Genomic DNA, 27,998 nt, shown 5'->3' with positions numbered 1-27,998 from the left:
GTCGATGAAAAATATTTTATTGCATGCACAGATGGAAGTGGTGGTCAGTCTATGGTTCCACATGTCATACAGACCAGCCGAAACAGTGCGTCCTGAAACTGTTGAACAGTAGTAACATAAGGGTTGTCTATAACAAATAAATAATTCTGAAATAAATATCCATATCCAGAATTTCAACACATATTTACACGGTATAAATAGAATCAACTGTACATTGTTGATGATGAAGCTGATTTTTGAAAGGAAACGCTGCTAAAGCACGTTCTTTTCATGCCAACGGAGGACTACAAATTCAAAATATACAAATCAAACTCTCCAGAATTCAGCATAAAATGCTTCACAATGTCTTATTGAACCGATCTGATTTAAGTGGCAAAGGAGAGTCTTCACTTGGCTATACACTATAAAGTGTTACTACACACTTAAAAATTAACAAATGGTCTTTTTTTTTTTTTCTTCTCATTTTTGTCCAGAAGGTGCTGCAGCGTTTGATTTTGCTATTGCTCGTTATTCACAAGGTCTCTTTAACCTACCGCATCAAAACCTGCGTTTCCTTTACAATACATTGGTCAAGATGAGAGATCAACAGAGTCCTTTTAGATTCTAATGTTTTCCTCTTTCAGTCTCGCACACCAAAAGCTGAAGTCGATCTCCGAATTGTTTTAATCAACACGGAGATGGAACATTACAATGCAGCTGCTTCCTTTAACTGATTGTCCACAGCTCAACTCGATGCTTTTAAAATGATGAGAGATTAGCATTTCGTAACATGGGATTTGGCTCTAACATGCCAGCTCACACACCAATAAGACACAGTATATTGTATATTCTCTAGTTTTCCTGCACTAAAACAATCAGTCTTATGTAAATCATCTATTGTGCTGCACTGGTAAGTAAAAAAATACTGCAATGGAAGAAATTCACGTAAAATAAGATTTAAAAATGTAAAATATTTAATCGTTGTTACTGTTTCCTTCATCTTGATTGAGCAAGACGTCTGCTTGTTGACTGCTTTATTCCAGGGATAACAAGTTTGTTTTATATCAGGATACAGAATGTGTGGGTTGTGTCAAAACTCTTGGACACAGACTTGTGTGCGAAGGAGTTGTTACCAGACTTATTCTTATCTGACAAAAACTTCCGCGCCCAGACTTTTTAACACTGTCTGAAAATAGCAAAAGATGTATGATGAACCGGTCCGCATCATATGATCTAAATAACTGTGATGTGCTGAAAGCTCCCAAAGAAGCTGCTAAGAGGACGTCCTTGATTCTTCCTGTTGCTCGTTAGCATTTCACCTGCAAACAGTTTTTTGCAGGCTGTTCATTTTCCACAAAGTGGAGCTGTTCAATTGCAATGGGCCATTGTTAGACCAGCTCTACACTTGAGAGCTTCTGCCATCTGTTGGACAGGAAAGGAACAACAGCATCTCTGGCCTCACAGATGGAGATGTATTTGATAAACGTCTGTGGCTCGGGGCTTCTGCTGTTGCTGCAGTTAAACTGCTGGCACTGCAGCGCCGCCGTTTTATGGTGATAGCTGAGCCTTCTTTCAGTTTCTATGGATCAGTCGCTGTTGTGCATACATGCAAACATTTTTCCACTCATTGTAAGATGTGTCATTTACTGCTTGTTTATGTCTGTGGTGATAGTCTCCTGATTGAAAGGCTCCCCTCCTTTCTTCAGCCGGGATCATGCGGTGTTCCTGTGATTGCCGACTGAGTCCTGAGTGATACCTGATGATACAGTGATAGATTGTTCGCAATTCCGCAGAGTGGCTGACAGAGAGGGAAGAATAGAAGGAGCTTTTCACTACGCCCGGGGCTCCAGCCTGTGTGACAGTTCAAACAGAGTCTGCTGATTGTCGATGACATGAAGGTAGTCGATGTGGGCTCGCACCTCCGAGCTGCTCTTCTGGGTGATTCCATTTCCTAGAAGAAAAATACAAGTATTTTAGTTCCAGTGTGACAACCGTACCCACAATAACTCTTGTTCACTTTTGTAAAATCTCAGTATGGGTTCAAGTGAGGCATGATGAAAAATCCTGGAGCATTTGCTCATACATGACTAGTTGGTTTGATGAAAAGACAAGCCTGCACACAGTAGTATCTGTAATTGCGTTATTCACTTTTGCTCCTGTGTAACTGATTATATGTGGAGCCCGTCTGTGCTCATCTGAGAAAGAGAGCCACATGTAAATCTGTACTCTCCATTTATAAACCACCTCCAGGGATTGGCAATCTGTTCTCACAGTTGTGAGGTACATGCCCACAGCCACAGAATAAGACACGATACATTCAGGAGCGCACCGCAGGCTACAAAATCCATGATCAAATGCCCCAAAAAATCTTTTCAAAACCAGAAAGTTTTCATCCTTTTCTTATCTATTTTACTCAAGATTTTTTAAGAATCAATTGCTAAGATCATATTATCCAATTTCTTTCTGCATAGGAAAGTTTAAATATATATATATATATATATATATATATATATATAGCAGAGCAAATGAAATCCAACTTTTAGCAGCAAATGTCATTACATTTAACCATGTTGGTGTCAAATTATCTATTTTTTATTATTCATTCGGATATATTATGCAGAAAAATTGTGTAATAAAGCAACTTTAAACCCATGTCAGTACCCAAGAATCTTATTAAACCACACAGCACATGTGTATAATGCCTTGATATATTGATCAAACACACACAGTTTGGAGCTAAATGTGCATGATGTGCACAGACTGCTTTTTGCTCAGCTGTTAGAGGTGCACACATTTCATGGTCATGGAACTTAAAATGGCCCCGCTGGTAAAATGGAACACTGAAATTTGAAATGTCTCTCCAACAGGCAGGCTTTCGTGTCATTTTCAGGTGGTTCATTGAGGTATTGGCTGTTTGTGGGTTTGCTGATATCTTTAGTACCAGGAGACATGTTGAACAAGAATATACTGGAGTTTGATATTTTACTGTTAAGTATCTGTCATTCTTTTAATCTTTTTTTAGAAAAAAATGTATGTCTTGCTTCGGTCCTTTCATTCTTTTCGAAAGCATTTTGCTTGAAAAAGGGGTTTTAAAATAAGGATGAATTGATTGATTGAATTTTACCCTGGAATAGGAACTCCTCGTGTCTCCATGCAAAGGGCGCAAAACCAATGGCACAGATTGCAAATAAAGAGGACACATAAATGCTCTATTTTCCTCTCAGATGACTCCCAGTTGGTTTCACAATCACAAGGCATAGCAGTAACAGAAGCATAACAAAAAACTTTTCATAAAGCACTGGTTATTTCCCATCATAGCAGAAGTCACGAATGACCTTAACACTGACCCATGTGATCTTTCTGACACTGACGGATGAGCCGCGCCATGTCCGCTATCATGTGCTGGAAATAAAGGACATTCATTAAACATTTCAAATTCTGCACTTGTGTATTGTGTATGTTTTCTGTGCTGTAACATATACAGTGCAAGAAAAAAACGCACAACCTTACCAGCTTTTCAAAATTGACCAGGTTATCGTGAAACGTCTTGTTGCCTTCGTGAATGAAAGTGATATCTAAAACACAAACATTTACTTTGTATTCAACAACAGGCATTTGAGGTAAAACATCTGTTTGTTTTGAGATAAGAAGTTTGCCTCGCAGAAGCCTCTCTCCAGCGAGAGGGTTGGATTAGTTTGTGTACTGAATGGAGTATGTGGAGCACACCTTTCAGAAGCAGAGGAAGAAAGGGAATCTTTGGAGCCTTCATCTTCTTGAAGGAGTCCCTGTAGGCCTTGTGGTTCAGCGTGGGATCCTGTGAAGACGTTTTGAAAATGAGTGTAATCCTCTGGGGGGGTGGCTGTGTGTGCCTGTGCATGCAGGCTTTGTTAGAGCTGACTTATGGCAGGATTAGACTCTAATAATCATGTAAAGCCCCTGATGTTTTGACAAGCTTTTAGCAATGAAAGGCATCTGATTGTTTTAGCCACACATACGTACAGTCTGTATTCCTTGTTACATTGTCCGTTGATGTCAACGCTCGTCACTGAGTATACTTACTGTGACTGTCTCCAGCTCTGAAAACAGCTTTCGGAATTTTCCAGGAATTTTCTGCAGGGATATTAACATGAATTTTATTTTCAAGTAGTTCAGCTGCAGACATGAAAGTAGGAAAAAAAGAAAGAAACCAACCTCCCATGTCTGACTCAGGCGGCTAATGGCTGCAGCATTCAAGCCCATAATGATGGCAAAGAAACAGTTGAGGTTCCTCTGTGCTTTACAGCTGTAAAAGATCAATAGAGTTACTTCCAGGGGTACTCAGCAGCATGAAAGAAGATGCATTTTACTATTGTGCCACTAGAGGGAGCAGCATTCTCATGCAAATCTACCCCTCTAACACTACAGCCGTGTGAGAGGCCAGTGCTTACACAGTATGATTACAATCTATACATTTCCCTTCACAATGGGATGTGAATAAAGCTACTGACTGGGCAGCAATCTTGATGAACTTCTTGATGAGCTGGACCCTTTTGCAGAGTGTTGGGCACAGTAGCACCTCAGTCATCACCCACAGCTGAACTTCATTGCAGCGCTGCAGCAGCAGCTCTAAAGCCATCGTGTGCTTATTGCAGGCATGGCGGTTGAAGGTGAAGTAGACCAGTTCTTGCTGTAAAAGAATAATATATACTCAGGAGATGAGCAGAGCAGCCTCGTATCCTGGGGGGGGGGGGGGGTGGCCGCACAGAAAGACGTCTGGATGCAAGTATTTAAGTCGTGAGGCATACCTCGTGCATTGACTGAAAAATTGTCCAGTCAAAGTCTGTGAGTGCAACAGCAACATCCCATGTGTTCAAACTCAGCAAGCGAGCCGTCCTCTGTTGCAGCTCTGAGTTGTTTGTGAACGGGTTCTGAAAAGGGAAAACGGTGTCAGTGCTCTCCATACATTCAGCTTCTATTTCAATATTATATCTTAAAGACAGACTTAAACAAAAAACAACTGCCCTGGCAAATTGCTGTTTATGTTTGTCTGTTTTTGGCAAAAACTACAAAGTCAAATTCGATTCAATGAGTAGGAGCAGAAGCAAAGGAAGCACCAAAACGTAGGTGTGGATCTAGAATAAGTTGATTAAAATTGTGAAAGACATCATTGGCCTTTGTGGACTTTCTGAGCGTTACTTTCTGGGACATGTGACTTTTAAGCCTGTGGCAGGTAACCCTGTTCAGTAATCTGTTCATGAAACACATTACAGTGACGTTCCTACCAGGACTTCGCCGAGGTCCTTCCTGCATATGTGCAGCCTTCCCACAGACCGTAAAGAATTGGAGAAAACTCTGTCCTGAGGCTGTAGAAGGAGTCTTCCTGCAGGGAGGAAAACATATCACAAATAGCAGAATAACATTAAAGATTCTGTCAGGTAGCATATGAGCAGCTACCGCTGATTAGAGATAAGACTCTCTGCCAGGCTGCTCTGAAAAAAAGAGCAGATGACAGACTCTGATAACAGATACTGGCTTTATATTACTGAACGGTTCTCCCTTTGAACTGATTCCCACATTAACTCAATAACCAAGTATAAATGCAGGAATAAATGCATTTTAATGTATTATGAGAAAAACAATGTGATGAGTTTTTCATTGGAAATACAGTATTTACTTTCAGCAACACCATAAGACCTGCACTGTATGAAAGTATCAACATGGAAAACAATGTTGTCATGCATGTGTTTCTACATATTCCATAACATCTTAAGAAACGAACAACGACTTTGGCTAAATGGTGATTGCTGGTACTGTCCGTTAGAATGATGTTTACCTCCAGGATAAGTGATGGCCACGAGAACCAGCTCCCCGGGAGGGACGTCCATTCTTTCCGCCACTGCCTGCAACAGCTCCTGGACCACTACCTCAGAATGGACCCTCATACTTAGGTAAGAGTCCATGCTGACATAAATGTGACACAGCACTGGGGAAGTGGAAAAATATTGTTTCAATAAGCTGTACTATAAAATGCACCGCCAGCATTTAGTACAATTCACCACAACCCAACCCATCTAGCAACCCAGCGGCTTCTGCAGGCCTCAAGAGTGCTGTGATGTCGACCGCTAATCAAACTGTTTGTAATGGAAGGTAGAGTTCACGCTGTTTTTTTATGCTGAAACACACAATTGCTTATTCTTTTGTGGTTTCTCTTGGGCTACAAGTGGAGTGTGATATTGAAAGTTGTTGAACTTTTTGATGGACTATACATTTGAGCTTTCGTCGTGAACTTGTAAGATGAAACATACATTCTTCATACCCTGATTATACTTGGATAAGCGGTCCTTATATTTTCTAAAAATGTTTTCAAACTCTAAAAGGCAAGATTCAGTCTCTGCTGCGCCACTTGTTAAACTTTGAACCGTACATTTAACAGAATCGTAAACTGATTCCAGCGTGGCAAAAATGAGTTCATAGTTCACAAACTAAATCCGGAATCTGGAATTCCAAATATCTCTGTAATTCCCAGAACCTCCATTGTTTTACAGTTTAGACTAAATGTCTCCTTCACACGGGAAACAATGTATGATGGGAGGAGTGTGAGAAAAAAGGCCGCATTTTATGACTTTACCTTCCTTGGTCTCCCTCTGTGTCCTACTGGAGTTCAGCCCGTTCTCTCTCAAGCTCAACTGGTGGAAAAGAACTTTGCTCTAAAAGAAGGGAAGTGAGCGGATAATGACACACATTCATTCTGCCTGAGAACATGAAGGATTTCAGTTTGGACCACAGAACAATGACTTTAGCAGGAAGTGTGAGTACAGTGGCTTTGACACCTAAATGACGTCTAAATGTTGAAAAGAGTGAGCATGTCTATTTCTCTTACCTTTCTGTTGGGTGAATAATCCTCCACTGTGCTGCAAAAGAAAAAGAAAAAAACACATAAAAAGAGTCACTGATCTGTTAATGACATTAAGCCTGCACACGGGGTGCATCTGATTACTCGACTGTTTCCTGTGAAGCGCTCATCGCAGTCAGTTTTAAGTAAGATTCAAAATTGTAGAGAGCAGCGAAGCTCGACTAAAAGACCACTGCCAACAATGTAGAGAAGAACTGAACACTTGTGCATCGCTTCAGAATAAAGATGCCCATTTTTTGCAATGTTGCATTTTTGCCAATGCCCAGTCATTTTTTTCCAACTTATTTGGACAAATCTTGAAGGTCATCAGTGCTCTCCTAATAGAGGAACTGACCAATTATGATTCATATTCAACATATTCTGCCCGCCCAAATTTCGTTCAGTAGAATAAAAAGATGAAAACAACTTTAATTTACATTCAAAACACGTTTCATTCAAGGCTTCGTAATTCATCTAGTTTAATGCAAATTGTGTATTAAGATTAATAAGATAAGATGTCAAGGTAATAGATAAGCTGTTCAGTCAAATTTGGGCACAAGTCCAGAACTTTGATGTTGAATTTAATCAGAATATTATATTCAATATTATTCAAGAATCTGATCAAGATGGTGGGCTCTGTCGACTATTTACTTCTCATGTTAATGTCAGACAAACCTGTGGATAGGGTAATCACCGAATACTTCAAGACTTTTCTCAACATGTCACCACTGGAAAGATACAGGGACAGAGTATGTCATGGCATATCAACGAATTGGCACTGGGCAGTTATGGGTGCATGTGCTGCTGCTCTTTGGTGTAATATACATTACATGGAAGTTCGAGTAAGCTTTTAACCTTATTAAGACCGAAAAGAGAAACATAATCCAGAATAATGGAAAGGAAAACAAAAACAAGAACAAGAACAAACCAAAACAATAAGGCTGTGCTGTAAGAAGATGTACTTTTTTTCCCGGAAGAATTGCCTTCTTCCTGAGGAAGAGGACAATTTCTTTCGGGAGCCAAATGCCAAAACAAGCAATTTGAAATCAGAAATTTGAATCTGTTAAGAGGCTTCTCCAATTTGAAAGCAATCCTTTTCCCCACTGATGTCAAGTTGCCTTTGCCACATCGGGGTTATGGGTTAAATCAAGTTAAATCTGAGCTCTGAAGTTACATTTGAGCACATCCTCAAAAAGGCTGCGTAAATATGAACATAAACATAAATAATGTTGATAAATAAACAGCAATGTTTACTATAAATAACAACATAAATAAATAAATTTACATGCATCTTATTGTTGTTTTTATATTTCTTTATCCCATGATTCTATACGTAATACCATTATATCTAGGCCTGATGTCAACATTGTTATAAAAAAAATGTCAAAAGCCTGTGTTGCACACAACAGATTAAATATCTCCTAAAATACCTCTCTTCCTCTACACATATTTGATCTTGATCGCGAAAATGGAAACATTTCTCAAAACATGGACTTTCTATCCAAACGTGAGGTGATCAATAAAGGGATACCAATGCCGGAGGTCAAAGGTATATGCTTCAAGCAACAGGGCATAAGATATCTCTGTCATGCCATGGACTCATGTCTTGAGTTTTGTTTTAGGTTACGTTTTGATGTTCATATTATGTCCAGGCTTTGCTTTTCAGTTTTGTCATTGTTTTTCCCCCTCACTCAGGTCATTAGTTTCATTCACGTCACCTGCACTCATTTTCATCAGCTGCACTCATCAGTTCCCCACAGTATTTAAGTTCCCTGTTTGCTTTCAGTTTTGTGAGATCCTTGCACCTTTTGCATCATAGATGTACACCTTCACGCCACGTCAAAGTTAAGTATATATTATGTCATGCCAAGTGTTTTTGTTTGTTTTTTGACAGTTAGATTTTTGAAACCGGCTCAGCCGCGCTTTGTGTTGCTACTTTGTTTTTTTTTGTAAAAATAAATCTTGTTTGCCTTCTTGAATTTCCGCATCCGTGTCCTCCCTTAAAACCCACATCCCTGTCAATCTCGATCTACTACTCGCATTCAAATTGAACCCAAGGATGATTATGCTAAAATAAACTGAAATGGCAGCTAAAGTTTTGTTTCATGGTTGCTTTGGTTATATAGCTAATAATCATAACGAAAAATGGGAGAGGTGGTTTAGCATGAAATGATAGCTAGTTGAACCACTGTCTCCCGTATGGAGGATTACGTCGCTATCCATTAGGCCAGAGATGTCCTCAGCTAAGAGTTAAGAAAGACATCTATATTTCAATTTAAAAAGATATTAGTGCCATCAGAATTCTTCGCTTTCTGATGAAGAAAAAACGAATGTCCGCAATGGCCTTTGTGCTCACGAGCAAGGTGTTTTTGGTGATAATTCACGGGGTGTGAAGAATCACAGATCTATAAAGAACCTTCTTTATAGATCAGTGGTGTGAATAGTGTAAGGCTATTGTACCAGGGGTGTTAATAGACATTCAGAATAATGTATGCTATTTAAAGCAAAGTGTGCTATTTACACCCTGGTGCACTAGCTAATTGTTGCAATCAAAACTTCCGTTTGAGAACTGAATTGTTTTTCAAATTGCGCGCCTTCTCTGCAGAGACGTTGGTATGCGCACTATCACTTCCAAAACGCATCGGGCAAGAATCGAACCCAGGACTCCTGCATCTTTACCCAAATCACTTACCACCACGCTAGTTGATCCTATAACATATCTGTGGTGTGCAGGTAACTTTATAGTTAATATGGCTGAACGTCATGATCGCAAAATTTCTAAAAACTAACAAACTGACGGTTGTAATGTGTTCACTGAACATCGATTATGAAAATAAAACACAATGTTTCCATCTAGTTTTTAATTGGAACAGATATTAGTGCGAAACCTAGCAGTATTCTTCACTTTCTGATGACGAAAAAACGGATGTCTGCCATGTTTTTTTGTGCAAGCCAGCAGCTTTTATTTTGGTGTTACGTCACGGGGTGTGAATAGCTCAGCTGTGTGGCCAAGGCTATTTGTACCAGGGGTGCAAATAGACACTCCGAAAAAGTTATCCAGAAAATATGCCATAAAACACCATTATCAGAATATGGCATCATAACAAACCTGCCTCGACAGAGCCATCCACCAAAGATCACTGACTGGGCATGGAGGGCATTAATCAGAGAGGCAACAAGGAGATCAAAGGTAACCCCAAATGGGCTGGAAAACTCCACAGAGGAGATTCTGGTACCCGTCCATAGGATCACTATGAGCTGTACAGTCCACAGAGCTAGGCTTTACGGAAGGGTGGCCAGAAAAACGTCATTGCCTACATTGCCTTGCTTCCTGATTGTGTATGCAGAAAGCAATATTTCGGTATAAAATGTATGGCGTCATGCCCCAGAATCATATTGTGTGTTACTTGGTTGGTCTTGCCATGTTGCGGTGTGCGTGAGCACTGTTCTGGATGTGTTTTTCAGGTATCGGTCGATGACTAGAGACTGATGGTGTAAAATTCTAATTGGCTCTTGTAATTGCTGCTGTTTGACTCCACCTCCTTGTGGGCTCCCAACAAGATCATGCCGAGGTGAGGCGTGATTGCGCGGAGAATGTGTTTGTTACATGAACATGTAACATTTTACAGAAGAGAGCAGCCCACATAGCGTTAGGGGTGAGAAGCCTGTTTCTCTTTAAACAGGGTTCTCAGTTTTATATTCAAGGAGTTGGGTAAGATCCGTGTCTTTTCTTTTATAAAACGTCTCACGAGGTCCTGCACAAACTGATGCAGCATCAGTCTTCCTTGTGAGTGGGGAGAGAGGGGCAGTGACTTTTGTGTTGTGCTCCATTTATCCCCTGGCCAGGGCATTGCAACAGTCTGTGAGAGCTATGATACAGTGTGGGGTACCACAATGTTCTCTTTTAGGATCATTGCTATCTTTATGATCTTTGCCGAAAAGGTTAAATACAATTCAAACCTAATTAAACAGAGTATTGATTGTAAAGAAATGACTAAAATTTCAACGAGAATATCATCAATGATCTTGATTATTGAAAAAGTTACTCAGAAAAAGCGTGTGCATTCTGTCTGTAGCAAAATGAAAAAATCTCTAGAGGGTTATCAGAAAACAATGGTGTTTTTATGCATCTCGTATTTTTTTGTTATATTATAGTCCAAATTATCCAAACCTCACTAGCTGTAAAGTCTTGACTTTCCTCTTTATCAGTATCGACCTTTATTTCTAAAGTTAGGTACATGAGACTGACTTACAGAAAACTCCATTTATTTCAGATATTACATATACATACATACATATATATTTATTTGTAATTCTCAAGACAAATCATAGACATTTACTTTGCAATATATCATACATCTCGAGGGCAGGAGTACTCATTTAAACTCTATAGACTTTCACTTATTTTATTTACCTATTTGTGTTTTTTCTCGGATTGATTGAATAACCACTAGACTATTCAATTCAATTCAATAATACTGTATTAACCCCCAAATTGAAATTATGGCTAACATTTGACCACATAACCTAGTAAGACTCTTAAATATCTGTGCACACAAATCCATTCCTCCTCTAGTAGAAATTTAGAAGCATAAAAACAATATGCAGTGCCAAGTGCAAAGTGAGATACTGATACCGGAGATAGAGGCAACACAGTACTGGAGGATGCTGTGTGATCTTTAAATTGAGAGCTCCTAATAAAGCTTGGGTTCACCAATAGGGAAAGCAAACCATCCTTCCCAAAAACCTCTACCAGTGTCACACTTTAAATACACAATTATGATTGTGTTACACTGTGAAAGGAGTATATTTATCATATACTATAAACTCCACTGCTGTTCATTACTGAGGAAAACCATTGAGCCTCAACAACACTACCCTAACACAAACCTTACTAAAATAAATGGCATCATGAGAAAAACAAGCTACATTAGGATCCAAGACAGAAACGTTAGGCAAGCAGGCTGAGTTTGTCCTTGACATCTGGCCTTGTGAATTTCGTCTGGATATCGTACACGATGTGAAATTAAGTTTGTTCAAGAATCTGACCAAGAAGTTTCCCAATATCAACAAATTACTTCTTGCGTTAATGTCAGACAAACCCATCGATTGGAGAATCATTGAAGCATTTAAGACTTTTCTCAAAATGTCAACTCTTGATAGATACATGGACAGAGTGAGCCACAGTGTATCAAAGAACTGGCCCTGGGCACTGTTGGCCACATTTGTTCTGTGCAATCTAGACGTACGGATGGAGGGAGTTACGGTGAATCCTCAGAATATTGCTAACATATTAGAACTGAAAAGAAAGCATAACATAAAACATAAACCTAGTCTGACGACTAAATTCAAAGAAAACCTAAAATACAAGATAAAGCTTTATAAAACATTATGACGTTCCTAAGAGGAAGATGTTCTTTTTCACTGGAAGATTTGTTTTTTTTTTTCCTGAGGAAGAGGAAATGTCCATTTGGGAGTCATACTGTTTGCTAAATAGGAATTTGTAATTATACATTTTAAGTCTGTTTCTCCCCGTTTGAAAGCGATCCTCCCTCCCTCTGATGCAAAGCTGCTTTTGCCCCAGTGGAGAGGGGGGGGGGGGAATTCCTTTCAATATTGGGACATTTAAAAAGAAAAAAAGAAATTGGATTTAGGGACTCTCTAAAGAGGGCCATAATGGTTCTGTGAAGTGCAATGTCACGTGTGAGAGTTAGGCGATGACCCTATACTTCAGCCCCCAGTGGAAAGGAGGAAACAGCTATATGAACTTTACTGAAGTTGTTATTGCCTAAGAGTTAAATATGACGGGAACAGAACATGGTCTTCTGCCATTTGCATGTACTTTCACACTGAAATAGGGCTGGTCTCTGAGTCTATTTATCAGTGTAAAGGTACATATATGTTATATACTAAACTCCTCTGCTGTGTTCAGTCCATTACTGAAGCTCAGTGTCAAGGAGAGATTAGAGCGCTTAGTAGATTTTAGACGTTCCAATGTATCCCTGCATTTAATCACCCCGTTTTCATCAGTTAGTCCTGGCTAGCAATGATGGATGGCCTCGTGTCCATTATCCACCCTCAGCTTTTACTGGGCTCTGCATCACAATAGGCATGTTGGCACAAAGCCTGCCCTAGGGGATCCCCTCTCAGAAGCCAGCAGCATCCCTCCGTTAGTGAAAAACCTGATTCCTTCTGTCATTTCAAAACAAAGTGAGCCACCTAACTCACGCTTTTCCTCCTCAAAAAAAGAGTTGCACAAGAAATACCACATGACGATAAGTAAACAAAGAGACTAATGTTCTTACTGGGAGATCTCACAATCATATGACTTGAGCCTCTTTTTGCACAAAGACCAGATGGAGGCTGATGGGAGGCCTCTGTCTATTAAAAGTGACACCTTTTCACTTGGCAGCAGATTTTCACAGAGCAGTCAACCTTGTCCTCCTCCTGGGTGGGACAGATTGTGAAATGCTCGTAAATACAAGAGTGTGTCAGTTGGTAACACCCACATGCACAGTCCACTGCTGTAATGGAGTGGGTGTTGTGGATTTCCCTTCCTGGATATAAACACGGACAAGGCAGAGTCAAATAGAAGCAGCAGAGTCGAGCTACATTGTGTTATCCGCACTGGTTTCTAAAGAGTAGTGGGCTGGAGCATCCCCACGGGAGAAGCTCCCTTTGGAGGGTTATGGATGGAAAAGACTACATGGATGTGGCAGTGTGACTCAAAATTATTTGATCTGTAACATTTAAAAAAAGAACATGTTGGCCTTTTTTTAAAAAAGTTGCAAAGAAAAGGCTAAACTAAAACTTCAAATAAAAATAAAATAAAAATGTTAAAGTATAAAAATACTCCTGCTTGTCTGAAGAATTCATGTGTTTCAGAGATAGCTATGTTGCTGAGAATGAATGTAAATATAGATAAATATCACGTGTTTATTTTTCTTTAACTGTTACATATTTTTACAATATACCAGTGTGTTTCTTTGGGCTTTTTTTTTTTGCATATGAGCATGTAGTACGCGTGTCCTGTACGGGCACATATGCAGATGCATGACTGCATATCTTTTAAGTTTGTATATGCTTAACTTACGTTTCCATTTGGTGTTTGTACTGTGTAGCTTGCTGTGAATGCCAGTAGAACACAGAACTTCTTACGACCCCAAGAGTCCGTGTATTTTGTAAATGAGCATCACACTGTGGCACAACACCTCACCCCCCCTCTCAGAGGGCTTGTGTTTATATCAACCACGAGCTTTAGTCCCTGCAGGATGTAGCAGGCACAGATGTTCTTGTACAATAGCACAGCTACTTGGTTATGCCTCTCTATGTACAGTCCTTGCTACTACTATATGTGCTGCACTGTCTCAGGGGCATCTTTGCAGAGCTAAAATATTATTTCTGTTGTGGTCAACCTGCTCCTCTATGGTTCTGGTGCTCATGGCCTATTCTTGTGCCGTCATGATCAGAGCGGCTAATTAACCCTCCAAGCTGCTGTTTCTACCAAAAGGAACGATTTCCAAATATCATCCACATCTTCTGCTGACATTTATCCCATGGAGAGATTCTCAGTATGGTCAAATGGTTACAAAAATTGCCTCCTATCATCTTTTCTTAAGCTCATTTCCTTGACCTTGTTGGAAACTGTCACAGGGTTAAGGAGAGACGGTAGGAGATATTCTTAATGACTTAAAAAAAGAAAACCGCTCTGCTCTGAGAATCCAATCGCACTCATAATGAGGTGTGGTTTGAGTCTGCAGCACTGAAACCAAAGCTGTTTAAAAAGAACTCTACAAAAGTTTAGATACCTTTTATGATGCAATCTTGGAACACTGTCACACAGAGGCTACATCGTATGGGACATCAAATGTCTCTTTGCAGTCCAGATAATTCTGGATTATACCATTCAGAGGAGCCTTCCGACACAAAAAAGACTATTCAACCAGACCCCTTGACTTTAGTGATTTTTTTTTTCCCTCTTCCTCCTTATCATCCTCTGTCTTCTGCTGCCTGAGGCAACCTCTTTTCACTTCATCCTAACAGACATCTTTCTGATGCATTCCTGACACTAATCCTCTGTCCCACTTCTTTAGAAAATGAAAGAATATATGTATGTATATACACTCTGATACAAAACCTGTCCGTTCTATGTTTTAAGACCGTCAGTTGTTACTGAGAACTCATCCTAAGACAGTGGTGACTTTGTACCGTATCAAAAATCTGTACACCAACGTGTAAAGACAGGCAGGTGAGGATACTGTTTCTATGTAGATTATGGGTTACATTGTGAAATGACTTTTTTCCTCAGTGATTCTGAAGCGTAAGTGCTGTTTATCAGTCAGGGTTTTTTTTTTGCACCATTCACTGACAACAAAGTAAAGCAAAACATATCAGTCCATGCTTTTTGTTGTTTTTATTCATGTGATTCTTATTTCTCACAAAGTAAGTGACTCCAAAAAATCCCAAGAGCTTGTGATTAAGTCTCAAAATTTCTGCATTCTGCATTTCCTTTTCCTAGTTTTAGGAGATTCAAGATAAAAAAGCTTGATGACCTTCATATTTCTGAACATAACACCCCAGAGCACTGCAATTACTTTTCAATTTCTGAATGGGCTCATTGATAAGAGGCTAAAAAAAGAAGTTTGCAGAGAAGAAGTCTTTCTTTGTACTCGGAGGCTCCCTTCAGAGCTCCAACAGTCATCATTCTTAATGGATATTGTACACAACCAGACATGATCAGATCTTCCTTTTTATAGATTTTCAAAGTACAGCACATATTGAATTACTGTATCTGTATTTACATCAACAGTTCATCATATGGTCACTCACTGTCTGCGATGCAGTTGGTAGAGTTTCTGCAGCTTCCCCACATCCTTCTCCAGGGCTGGGTGCTCACACAGATCATCCAGCACGTAACGATACAAAGACTGGAAGGACATGTCACTTTTAATTTCACCCATTTCACTTTACACCCAGTTCCCACCCTTTTCCGCACAAGCTGTACAGTTTGTCCTACCTTCATGAAGAGTTTGACATGCTCGTCCTCTATCAGGAAATCTTTACAAAGAGACATCCACTGCGACACCAGGTGCAGGAGTTTTTGTTTCCTCTCCAGGGCTTCTTTCCGGTCCTCTTTTCCTCTGTGTCGTTTGGTGCAATAGGTGGAGTTTGGTTAAGGATTAGATTTGCTCACATCAAATGCAATATATAGTCCAGCAGCAATGAATGTGTTGATTTAAGGATAAGTGGCAGGAGTATTTGGATAAAGTAGAGCAGCTCCATGTTGAAGAAGCACTAGTGTTTTTCTATGAAGCATCACATTTTTGGCTGTAAAATTCCCCAAACTGGGCTTTTATAGTGAATCTATGTAATATTCCAATGGAAAGGATATTGCCCCAGCAGAGCTTGACATAAATCACTGGTAGACATGAATACTGGGTAGGTTAGCAGAAAGTCATCCAGAAGCGTATCTGCAAAGAGACAAACATTACTGATAATGGATAGAAACAAAAATGGTACAGGTATGGGAAATATAACTTCAAAAACAGTTCTCGCTCAAAAAATAAACCCTGAAGAAAAAAAGCAAAAAACAAGCTTAAATCTGCACAAACGCTGCCTAATTAATTCTGCGGGATGCTGAAGGGCAGGAATGCTACTGACCTCGACAACTGCATGATTAATGTCTGCTGAGCTGCACATACAGCGGGGCTTTTCTTTTAATTCAATGGCCTCGGTTTTTCCTGTTCCACCTTAATAATACAAGGAGAGCTCATTTTTTTACTGTCAAATATAACTTAGGAAGCGCTAAGCAGAGACCTCTTAGAGGCAAACACAATGTGAGAGACCTCTCCATGGCACATTTCTGTTCTTGGAAGATCTAAAAAAAAAAAGAAAAAAAGCCTTCAGATCCATTTTGATCAAACAAGTTCAAACGAGCCTTTAGCTGCATTATCTGCTGTCTAACACATTGGCCACTGCAGGCTGCATCAGTGGAGATAAGCCAGTGATGTTAATGTGTTAGTTGACACTCTCTGACCTCAGAAGAAGTCTATGCTTTCATTGTCACTATCTTGCTTACTGAGAAGCAATCAGATAAAACTTAGCCGCCATTGCGATGTGTTTCGGGGTAGAATTTGTTGTCGAAGTATCTCCTATTATTATCAATTTCCGAGGTTACACGTAGAAAAGTGTTTCTGTAAATGTGATGAATAAAAGCGGGCCAACCAAGACCACCACTAGCTCCCCTAACATGAAATGGAGTGACGCTCTGCACTTTGAGTTCATGCTAAGGGTTGACTTCAAAAGATTTTTTACGATTAAAATGATTCAAATTTGAACAGTTATTTATCTGAAATAGTTCTGAAAATCAGAAATTGTCATGAAATAACAGAAAAAAAGAGAGTGTAAAATAAAAGAAGAGCACAAACTCCTGGACATAATGCCGGACCGAAAGCTTTACGAATCCTATTAAAACCAACATCCTCTCAACCCTTGAATTGCAAATTGTTCCCTTTAATTTCACACTGGCTTCCCAAAGCTTTTGTGCACGTTCTGGTCCACAGGACTCCCTGACATCATTATGTTAATCCGTTCAGAGCAGCTGTGGATACATCACTCACTGCTTATGAGTGGTCACTCACATGCAACATTCATAGAGACATCAGTAAGCCTAAAAACAACAGAAGAAGTCACTAACCCACCCACATACTGTACCATTGCACTTTCACACACACACATTCACTGTGTACTACTCAAGCACACTGCTGTGTATTTTTTTATTTCCTCCGAGCCATCTTACAGTAACTGGAACACTTTCTCATTAGTAAAAGCTTTACTACTCCCAAGGCTGTGCATTTTGCAAGGTTTCTGAAGTTGGAAAAAAGAATAAATGCTTAATTTTACCATTTAAAGTTGTATTCTCGAGATTTTATTTGTTACACGGCAATAGGGAGGTGGTTGTCATGCAAGATGGAGCAGTAGAGTCCCAAAGACTGATTTGTCGGGCTGATTTGTGACTCCACCTTTCACATTCTGTGGATAGCCCTTTGTCCTGGAAGCTTTATTTGAAGCATCAAACACGTGTTGTAGACTGCTGTTAGTGCTCTGTCTCCCATGGTTTTGATTTCATGCACAGAAACCTAAACAGAATCTGCTTCCTTTTCAGAGAAATTGCATCATTGATTCACTCAACTTGTCACTGTACTGTGAGGTCAATCAATCTGTCATTCAACCTGTCTATCTCTTTTTGTATTGATCGATAAGTCCTTTGAAATAAGCATGTTAATGTGTCACCCTGTTTGTTAGCTGGAACATCCTCTCATTAAGATCATAAATGGCCCATTACATGTTTTTCAGAGCTGGCAATAACAATCAATAGCTGCACTTGAGATTGGGCACAGAAGAGACTGCACCATTGTAAATTTGTGAATGTGAAAGGAAATGTTAACGAATCAAACATCCACAAAGCAGTGGGTAGCCTTTGCTTTTCCTCGCTTTTCCTCCTCATGGTGCTTTCAGAAGATGTTTATCTCTTGGAGGAGAACTGAAGGCTCCTCTGTATTCTTAATGTTGTACGCTGAGTACTTCTGCCATAATGAGGTTAAGCTATCTTCCCAACATACAACAATCTGCCGCAAAAATGATGTCATGTTGCTGCACAGTTTTTGTTAATCATCCTTGAGAGACAGAACAAAACCAGCAACATCTTTTTTGATGTAAAGAAATCCCTCAAAATATCATGTTATTGTGCTTCTGCTGAGCCGAACCTCCAGGGACATGCTGAGCAGTTGCATTGGAGCACACTCAACTTCTGTACTCACACAACCAATGTCAGCAGGAGTCTACTAGACTAGGAGGCTACTAAACGTCAACGATCAGTTGCTGTTTAGGACTCCTGAGGTCTCAGGCTCTTTGACCCTTGGATATCACTCAGCATCATGCTCTGCTTTATGGCTCCCTGTGGATGTTTTATGGACGATCCACTGATATTGAATAATTCATCTGCAGCACACTGCCCTCTTGAGCCCAGTGAACATCAGCCATAACTTTATATTCATTGCCTTTACATAATGATATATAGCAAGTAAGATATGCAGTTTAATAAGAAATATTCATCTCTGGTGCATGCAGAAATGCACAACCTTGCACTCCTGAGAGGACATTTAGATCTGCTCCGTTCAGTTCTTCTACAGACTAAATAATGATCTCTGATATCTGATTAGCCTGCCGCCACCCTGACGAGGAGTCAGCTGTGAAAACCTCCATCTCTTGGGGGAAATCTGCATCTTTCCTTCCCTGTTTCTGCCTTCTTCTTGTCTGACTACGCTGCTGCTCTCAGTTGTCCTCTCTCATCGAGCTATATCTCCAGCTTCGGCAACAGAGGGTTTCCTCTGCCTTGGCAACAGTGCCACGCTATCATGTACCTGCTGGGATGAGAGGAAATGTGTTGATTTGTCGTTGCTGTGAGGCTGGAGTGCGTGTCACGCAGTCTGTTCCAGCCGCACTCAAAAGATATGAGCAACGTTTATCTCCATCAAAGATTGCGGCTGAAACTCCAGCAATCCTAACACATGATTAACCCAGTGATAATGCCCACAGGGGGCTGCTGTCCCACCTCATTAATGAGGGAAAGAGGTGGAGAAGGGATTAAGTAAAACAGAAAGTGAAGACAGCTTTGTCACTCTTTCCCTTTTCATCTATTTTTTGACAAAAACAAAACAAACAAAAAAACTACATGACTACACAAGCTTACCACTTTAACACTACACAAGAGCCATAAAGTATAGCACTTTATAGCACCAAATGTTGGTCTTCAGAATACACAGAAAAGCTTTTTTCCATGCTGACAAAGCATAGACCAAAGAAGATGAAAAACATGTTTTTTAACATCAAAGAAGAAAGCTGACCTGACTCTTTGCCCTGCGTTGTCCCTCGGTCGTCGTCCAGTGTCAGGTCGTTTAGCAAGTGCTCCAGGATCTTCTCAGGGGTCCCTGACACCACCACGTACCTGTCAGACACAACAGAGTCAGCAGACGAGTCCTCCTCAATAGAAGACAGAGATCGGCTGCTGCTCCACTCCTCCTCTCCCTCTGTCCCCTCATCATCTATGTAGCGAAAGTAGGGGACATCAAAAGTGGGCATCGTCACCGGCTCTGCCCGGCTGGTGCTGTCTATGCTACTCTCCTCTGAGCCTTCCTCGTCTTCCTCGTCCTCCTCCTGCTCCACTAAGGCAGCATGCAGCTGGAGCCTGCCCTCCTCCCGCTGCAGGTTCAGGGGCTGTGGGCGAGATCCCATCCTCACAGAGTTTCTGTGCCTTCACGCCGGCTGTGGTTGTTACTGCATGACACCTTTATACGTCTATCCATCCACCTACAGCTGCTACAGCCCGTGGTCCACTGCTGCCTATCCTTCAAGCAAACTCTCCCGGTATGTTCACGTCCGGCAAACCTTTCGAATCACTTGAATGGGAAGGATGCCAGCAGGGCTCTGCCTCACAGTCTCATGCTGCTCACTTGTATGTATTTAATGTAGTCATTTATGTGTTGGGAGCTGTGATGTAAGCATGCCTGAATGAATGTGTGATCCGCAGAGACAGAGAAGCAGAATGATGAGAGAAGGAGTGCTGAGGGAGAGAAACTGAGAGAGGGAGGGAAGGATATAGAAAGGGAGGGGAGTGGAGAGGTTTACCTCCTGCTCCTTGCCTCTACTCTCCCTCCTCCCCTCGCCGATGCAGTGAGGGCTGGCTGCTCTGACGACACTCTCTGGAGAACGAGGACATCGTGGCCCCTCTCTCTCAGACACAAGCGGACTGCCTCGTCACTCTGAGGCTGGATAGAGAAAAGGAGGGAGGGAAGGAGAGAGTGTGTCATCACCAAGGAGATTCCCTTGTATTCCACTCCCACTCACACCAATCACCTCTGATTTCCATCATAATACTCTGTCAAAAGCAGCACTGTAAATGAAAGAGAATTTCCATATATCATTATTTAGTTCTTATCGTAGGAGCCCATTCAGGGATTAACATAAATGAGTCACATATTTAAATTACTGATTCATGCGCAGAGCCAATTAAATTATGTGTGGTGTCTAGAGGCAGTCTATTTCAAGCTGTCATGTAGTTACACTGTGCATACTGACAATGGTTTAATGGTTTAGAGTTCAGCTTAGAATTCAAATTGCATGGTAGCTCCTTGTGGTGCTATAAATGATAGATTCATTCCCCATGTTGCATCCCTCCGTCTTTTGTCGCCATGTCACCAAATCACCATCTTACCAATCAAAGCCGCAGCAAAACACAGTGCACCTGGGTCACACCAGTGGAGAAACAGCTTGAACCCTGACCAATACAGTTCTCACTTTAAACTTAATTTTCAGTCATTTCGTAAAGCACTTATTTTCTACCATTTTTATACATTTTAACTTGTGTATGGACTTTTTCATCTCGCAACACAGAACTTGGACTTCTTCATTTTCATATATGCAACAGAATTTGGTTTAACATTAAAGACAAACTCAGCAGGATATTCCAAAGAAAACCATGTCTTATGACCCAGCAGAAGGATTCATTGGTGTGTTTCTCTGTTTCCCTGCTCGTATCTACCGTGTTTCTTTTTGTTGTTGTGTTTGGAATGATTTTGAGGGACAATATTTGGGAAGTACACAATCAGCTGTTCACTTTTCTTTGGTTTACCATACAAAGCCACATGCTTTGCTTTATAAAGTGAAAAACCTGGTGAGGGGTTGTAAATAGACTACCTGGAAAAGGTTAGGAAATAAATACCTTGTTAACATTCCATAACAAAAATACATGGGCTGCACTAGAAAAACATGCAAAATCATTGTTGAATATTGTAATAATAATATGACTTGTGACATAAACAATACTTCAATATATGGTACTGATCTCAGTTGTAATAATGAGGGTTGCATTCTGTGCATGCACGTTAGTTGTAGAATAGCCTATGCACAGGTGCAAGACTTTCTCTGTTTGGAATACAGCTGTCATTAATACACCTGTGCTTGCCCCATTTCAAATCAAGTCTTTGCGATACCAATATTTTGCACAATATTGTTTTAAACATAAATTAACCATATATTACGCAAGCTTATTGTTGACGGTACATTTCTGAAAACTTGAGAAACAGAAAATAATTGCAAATGTAAAATTTTGTCATATATCATATCATATCATATGTGTTGTTTGAAATTTTTCCTCGTCACATGTACCGTCTCCCCATAAACTATAGGCTAACAAAAGTTTTTCTTTTTCCACTCAAACCTCCCTCTTGACAGCCTGTTTAAAAAGTCTATATTTAAACAAAGGGGATTGTTGCAGTTCCTGAAGCATAATGATATCTGATAGCGGCTCGAAAATGGAGAGTCTAAATCAGATTTATTGGTCTTAATGAGGGGTTTGCTATATGCACACTCATCCTGCTTCGGTTGCCTCGTTAGCCCCTCCTCCAGTCCTCAACCATCAGTCAATGCAACACAAGCCTCTGATCATGCAATTAGCCCGGACAGACAGGCTGGAAGTGGTTGCAGTTTACTGTCCTAATTGCCTTTTGCAACGAAGCATACAGGGTTACTCAGTTAAGCATGACACGCTGTCACATTAGCACACACCAGTGAAGAAACGGACACACTAAGGACGTGTAGCATATGAGGCATTTACTCAACATGCAAACACTTGCATGGGTTTAATACAATTGTATTCAACGCTAACCACGCATCATTTATTAATGTTACAGTCAAAGCGGCATGTCTTTATACTGCGGGGATATTTTCAACCCCACAGAACTGACTACAAAGTTCAATATTTGCAGGGAGACCCTAGCCTGGCTGGGGAGACCCCTCTGTGATTAAAAAGCTTAAAGCACATCTTGTGAATTTTGCGTCTGCTAATCTTCGACACATACGTCGCAGACACATGCTTACGCACAAAAAAAATTTGTTCTCATACATCAAAGACTGCGAAGGGGGTGCAGGGACGGTATCTTCCTATCACAAGACTCGAAAACATGACGAAAATAAAGAAGTAGAGAAAATTCCCAGAAAGGGAAGGCCGCGCTGATTAGCTTCCTGGTTGTTGGGAAAAAATACACGGGGAATTCTATCTTTATCCACATGTCCAACACATGACGTAGACTGTGTGCCTTTTAGCTTTGTCAAAGTCATCAAAGTTCACAGTTTTTGTCGAACAAAGCATGACAACAAAGCCTAATTTTTTCAGGGTATGCCGTAGATGTCCTCCTGTCCACACAATGAATTATTGATCCTGCCACGGCCACTCCAGGCTACTGCTCAGAGTGCAATGGTATATGTGATTACCAGTGTCCTAATACAAAAAAAACAACCAGGCCTCTTGTATGGTTGTAGTAAGATAGAGCCCCAGGGCACATAGTTCATTCCCTAGCCTTAAGGTAATCTTGACTCGATGTCGAAGAAGAAGTCCTCCAAACATGCAAACATGACTTAAGGGTTCTTTTGGGATTCAAGATGCATTCCCCTGGCTAGACGAACACTTTCTGTCTGCATGTTGGTCTGGCACGTACGGTATGAGACACTTAAAAGACTTGGAAGGTGTCAGTTGTGACAGAGTGCAGATGTGTCCTAATTCCACTCGAGTAACATTGTGGATCGTACAGAATGGCAAGAGAGCACAACACCATTTCAAAAAACACGACAGCTTTCAAAAAATATTCTGCCATAAACTGACATGTGCTTTTGAGGAAGATAGAAAAAATAAACAAAGAAAAAAAGATCCTGCACTCAATAAAGTCTGACTTTCATCAGGTATATGGACTTGGCACATCTAAGCAATACCTAATCAACCAATCAGAGAACTTCTATAGCAGCTGGTCGAGTTCAGTACATTTTTTAATGCGAAAACTATAACAATTGGCCATCTAAAATTTTACTCAGTAATTTATATGTGTTTGCAAGATAACAATCAATCAATCAATCAATCTTTATTTATATAGCGCATTTCATACCACAGGCAACTCAATGTGCAAAACATTGAGTACATCAAATGACTATGACCAAAATTAACACATGTTCACTGTTGCAACAAGACGTTTCAGCATCCAAACATGGGGTACCCCCTCTACCAGTCGAGTTCTTTCATGTGGGAAAAATGGTTTATTTTTTTCAGTCGGACTTTATTTTAGATTGTTTTCTAAAATATTGTTGGGTTATCTGAAATTTAGTGTGTTCTGAAGTGCATTTTTCTCAGATATTGTGTCACTGAGTTGTTGTGTATTCGGGTTTGTTTTTTTATTGTGTTTTCTGTTCTGTTCTTTGGTTAATGCTGAGGTTTACTGTTGATGTTTCACTTTTGTGTCTGAAAAGTTTCTCTTTTTTATGTTTCCTGAATTAATTTTGTGTTCTTTTTACCGTTTTCTGAGATGTTGTTGTTTTCTGAAACATTCTGAAATGTTCTGAAATGTTGAGATTTCCGTTTCAATTTTGTGCTTTCTCAAATATTGTGGTGGGGGATTTTTGTGTGTTTTTTCCCTTGGAGCCATTGTTATCATCTGTCATAACGCACTGTGAACTGGACTATATGCATGAGTAAAAAATGAGCACATTAGCTTTGCTTTTTTGGTTTTGTCAGACTATATTAAGATGCAAAAGACAAACCAAATAAAAAGATAAAATAATGCTGTGTAAGATGAAAGAAAATATAGAAAACATGGCAGCTTATCATGTGCAGCTGTGGCTTTCTGACACCTGTAAAGCTTTGAATACAAAAGTTGATAAAACTAAACACAAAAATAGTTATTTCCAAAGCCTAAACTAACAGACTAGTATACAGTTGAGTGAATAATAAATAGCATCTGAACCATCAAGAAATCTCCATTTTTAGATTAAGAGAAATTGCGTAACCATCATGATCCCCCCTGCACCAGAGTCTTTCACACACATCCACAGATATGCAACTGATTTAACAGATTTGTAAGCTCCTTGATGTCTGGGCTAGATATTTATATGAGTCACATGACATCCAATATGTGCACTGTAGCATCGTTTTAAACCATTTTACGATAGTGAGATGCTGCAAGATAATCTCCCATAATACTAATATTTCCAGATCACATCAAGTATTAACAACAGAGTCAACTTATCCGACCATTATCACCGGGAAATACAAAAGTACACGGGCCACTGATGTACTATTTTTTCTTTTGTTCCACGATTGAGACACTTGGCACACCTGTGTATACCACTAAAATAATACACATAGAACAGAATGTGGTATTATGTATAGCCCTAACATTTGATCGCACGCATATTGGCGGTGGCTTAGTGCAGGTGCCGGATTGTCACTTAATCTAGCCTTTTTATGGAGAAAAGGTCAGTTATCTGACGCACGAGAACCCACCCTGAGCGCACACAATGTATTGGCATGGTGGTCTGGCCACCTACGTCAACTCTTCCTGCAATTGTTTAATAGTTCAGCAGGCAGTTACAGCTGGCAGGAAGGGAGAAGCTGAACCCACCACACGGTTAGCCAATCAGGTGGCTCGTTGGCAGCTAACTCCCCGATGATGTAATATTTTTTTTAAAAGTGCAGGCCAGAGAGAACAAACAGTGTGTGCACTTGCGTTTTCAGCAGTGACAGATGTAAGTAATGGTGGTTTGACATAATAAACACTCGCTAAAAACTGACCCACAAGATGCTGCCTTACTGCAAGTAAAAGTCGTTCTATTTCTCTATGATCCTGCGTATGTGTCCATGATGTAAATTTCCAGTCAATTCCAAAAAAAAAAAGAAAAAGTACACGCTCTTTCAAAGGTTTTGTTTTTCAGGGCAAAACGAAAAGTCATCTGGTTCTTACCAGGTCTACAACAACACATGATACGGCACGCTTTCTTCTTTTATAGAACAACTAAGCCAACATGCAGAAGCAGTGTATGAACAACTAAGTACACTCCACAGTTCAATAGCTTGTGGAACAACCTTTAGCAGAAACATCTTGAAGTAATAGTACAGTAATAATTTCATACATCGTTAGAGCAATTTTGGCCCACTCTTCGTTGCAATATTGCTTCAGTTCATTGCGGTTTGTTGACATTCTATGAAGCAAACCTCTTTCAAGTTCCCGCCACAGTTTTTCAATCTTGTTGGGCCATTGCAACACATCACTGTATTTGGGATCATTGTCCTGTTGCATGGCTCAATTTCAGCCAAGCCCAGAATTTGACTCTAGCATAATTTGGAATACAGAGCAGATCATGTCTGACACAATGACTTCAAGTTATCCAGGTTCTGTGGCTGCAAGACAAACGCCCTAAATCATCACCACTCCACCACTGCTCTTATTGTGCTGATATGCTGTGTTTCATTTAAATCAAACGTGGTGCTGTGTATTAATCATCAAACATCTCCATTTTGGTCTCATCTGTTCCAAGGACATTGTTCCAGAAGTCTTGTGTTCAGATGCAGTTTTGGAACAGCTAAACTATTTTGCCATGTTCCTTTTAGAGAACATGCTAACTGAGGCCCATAGAGTGGCTCTTGGTTTTTTTTTTTTTAACTTCTCTAAGCCTCGCTTTATGTGACTTTGAGGAGAGCTTGCAGGGAAGTCTGCTACTGGAAACTTCGACCACTGTCTTGAATGTTTTCAACTTGTAAATAACCGTCCTCAATGAAGAACGATGGACTCCAAATTCTTTAGAAATGGCGTCATAACCCCTCCCAGATTGATGGGGCAGCAACAATTGCGTCTCTAAAATCACTGCTGATGTCTTTCCTCCTTGGCACTGCAACACACACCTGAATGCTCCAGAACAGCGAGCTGATTAAACCTCTGTTTCTACAGAGGAGCTCACACTTGCAGATGATCAATCAATCAAGTGTGTTTTATCGTCAGCACATGGCTGCTTCTTATCATCTTAATTTAAATGTAAGTGAGGTTGTACTCTGTTATTCCACACACTGCCTCTGCCTTTTGGTTTAGTTTTTGTTACATGAATGATGTCATGATGTAACATATCGGTGTAGTTGTTCATCTGAGGTTGACTTCAAGCAATTCTAATATCTTGCTGATTTTTTTTTATTATGTCCTGAGGCGTAAAAAAAATTGGAATCGAGAGAGAACGCTCTTTCATTTTCATGACCATTAGATGAATTATGCGGTTCACTTGAAATGAAATGTTGCTATAAAACCATCCATCCATGCATTTTCTCTACCCGCCTAATCCAATTCAGGGTCGCCTAGAGCCTATCCCAGCTGTCACTGGACGAGAGGCAGGGTACACCGTGGACGGGTCGCCAGTACATCACAGGGCTGTTATAAAACCTTGTATATAATTTTCTATATGTGCATCTATTCTGCAGTAGTCTAAACACTATTTATACTTCTAGCTCATTAAAGAGATCTCTTATTTCACAAGTTAACTGATGACAGTACTTCTCAGTCAGAGAAACTATATGTATATGGACTGTATGGAGGCAAATAAAAACTAATTACAAATTAACTTCAGTTTGATTGATGAACCCTGCCGCAGCACAAAAATGGTTGTTGGCGATAAGGCCAACGATTTCTGTTCTATGAAATGTATTAAACAAGTGAGTTATTTCACTGGTAAGACTTTTTTTTATAGCAATACATTTGTGTGGGTTTAGTTATGATTGTAAAAAGTAAGCCTTGTGTATCTCACCTCACTTGTCCTCTCCGGGCCTTTGCTGTGGTTTTGCAGGAAACGACAGCCATCCTTTGCCAGTTTCTGGACCATCTCCAGTCTGGACAGGTCCTCCTTGTCATGCATGATGCACTTGTTCCCTTGCTGCAGCGCAGGGGACACAGAGAACATGTACCTGAGCCCACAATCCCACGACATTGTCACCTAACAAACTGCTGGCTTTCCAGAAGGCAAAACGCCAGGAATCACACAACTATTGCGCTGCGCAATAGGAGGTGAATGGCTCCAAAATGAGTTTATGTGTAGCCTGTGCTTTCTTGTGTCTGCAGTCCAGGTGAGTGAGCTTTCTGTCACTGCAGCCCAAGTAGATCCCAGTTGTTGTTCACCCTGTTCAGCTCGGCAATAGAGAGGTAGATGCTGAAAAGACCTCATCAGCTGGACTCCAAGTGTCTCTGTGGTTGGCTGTACTAAAACTGAATGATAGAGTCTCTTTCTGTGT

The 27,998-nt window shown here is 40.3% G+C and overlaps 1 protein-coding gene across 2 annotated transcripts; it reads right to left on the bottom strand.

Moving 5' to 3' along the window:
* Nucleotide 1: 1 nt before the first annotated feature.
* On the bottom strand, nucleotides 2–27,961 carry rapgef5b (Rap guanine nucleotide exchange factor (GEF) 5b). 2 transcript variants are annotated; one of them, XM_075465325.1, is made up of 18 exons: nucleotides 27,518–27,961; nucleotides 20,537–20,676; nucleotides 19,756–19,856; nucleotides 16,242–16,320; nucleotides 15,867–16,011; nucleotides 15,680–15,777; nucleotides 6,839–6,869; nucleotides 6,587–6,665; nucleotides 5,792–5,941; nucleotides 5,241–5,338; nucleotides 4,764–4,886; nucleotides 4,467–4,645; nucleotides 4,171–4,261; nucleotides 4,039–4,089; nucleotides 3,706–3,793; nucleotides 3,490–3,554; nucleotides 3,327–3,381; nucleotides 2–1,930 (listed from the first exon to the last, which is right to left on the bottom strand). In XM_075465325.1, the coding sequence occupies exons 1-18, from the start codon at nucleotides 27,695–27,697 to the stop codon at nucleotides 1,812–1,814; spliced, it is 1,872 nt and encodes a 623-aa protein (XP_075321440.1). In that variant the 5' UTR covers nucleotides 27,698–27,961; the 3' UTR covers nucleotides 2–1,811. The 2 variants fall into 2 exon arrangements, with proteins under 2 accessions (XP_075321440.1, XP_075321442.1); XM_075465327.1 differs by having other exon boundaries at nucleotides 19,756–19,913; nucleotides 20,606–20,676.
* Nucleotides 27,962–27,998: the final 37 nt, after the last annotated feature.

This window comes from Odontesthes bonariensis, chromosome 5, assembly GCF_027942865.1.
Source record: "Odontesthes bonariensis isolate fOdoBon6 chromosome 5, fOdoBon6.hap1, whole genome shotgun sequence".
In the NCBI taxonomy this organism is placed as follows: domain Eukaryota; kingdom Metazoa; phylum Chordata; class Actinopteri; order Atheriniformes; family Atherinopsidae; genus Odontesthes; species Odontesthes bonariensis.
The sequence above is the reverse complement of the archived record's forward strand: the minus strand, read 5'-3'. Positions and strand labels throughout refer to the sequence as shown.

Excerpts from the sequence above, each read along its gene's own strand:
- rapgef5b (XM_075465325.1), bottom strand. The coding sequence starts at position 27,697 with ATGTCGTGGGATTGTGGGCTCAGGTACATGTTCTCTGTGTCCCCTGCG. Across the intron at positions 19,857-20,536 it reads GTAGAGGCAAGGAGCAGGAG|GTACGTGGTGGTGTCAGGGA; the intron begins GTAAACCTCTCC and ends TGTGTCTGACAG. Across the intron at positions 16,321-19,755 it reads AACGCAGGGCAAAGAGTCAG|ATACGCTTCTGGATGACTTT; the intron begins GTCAGCTTTCTT and ends GTCTCTTTGCAG.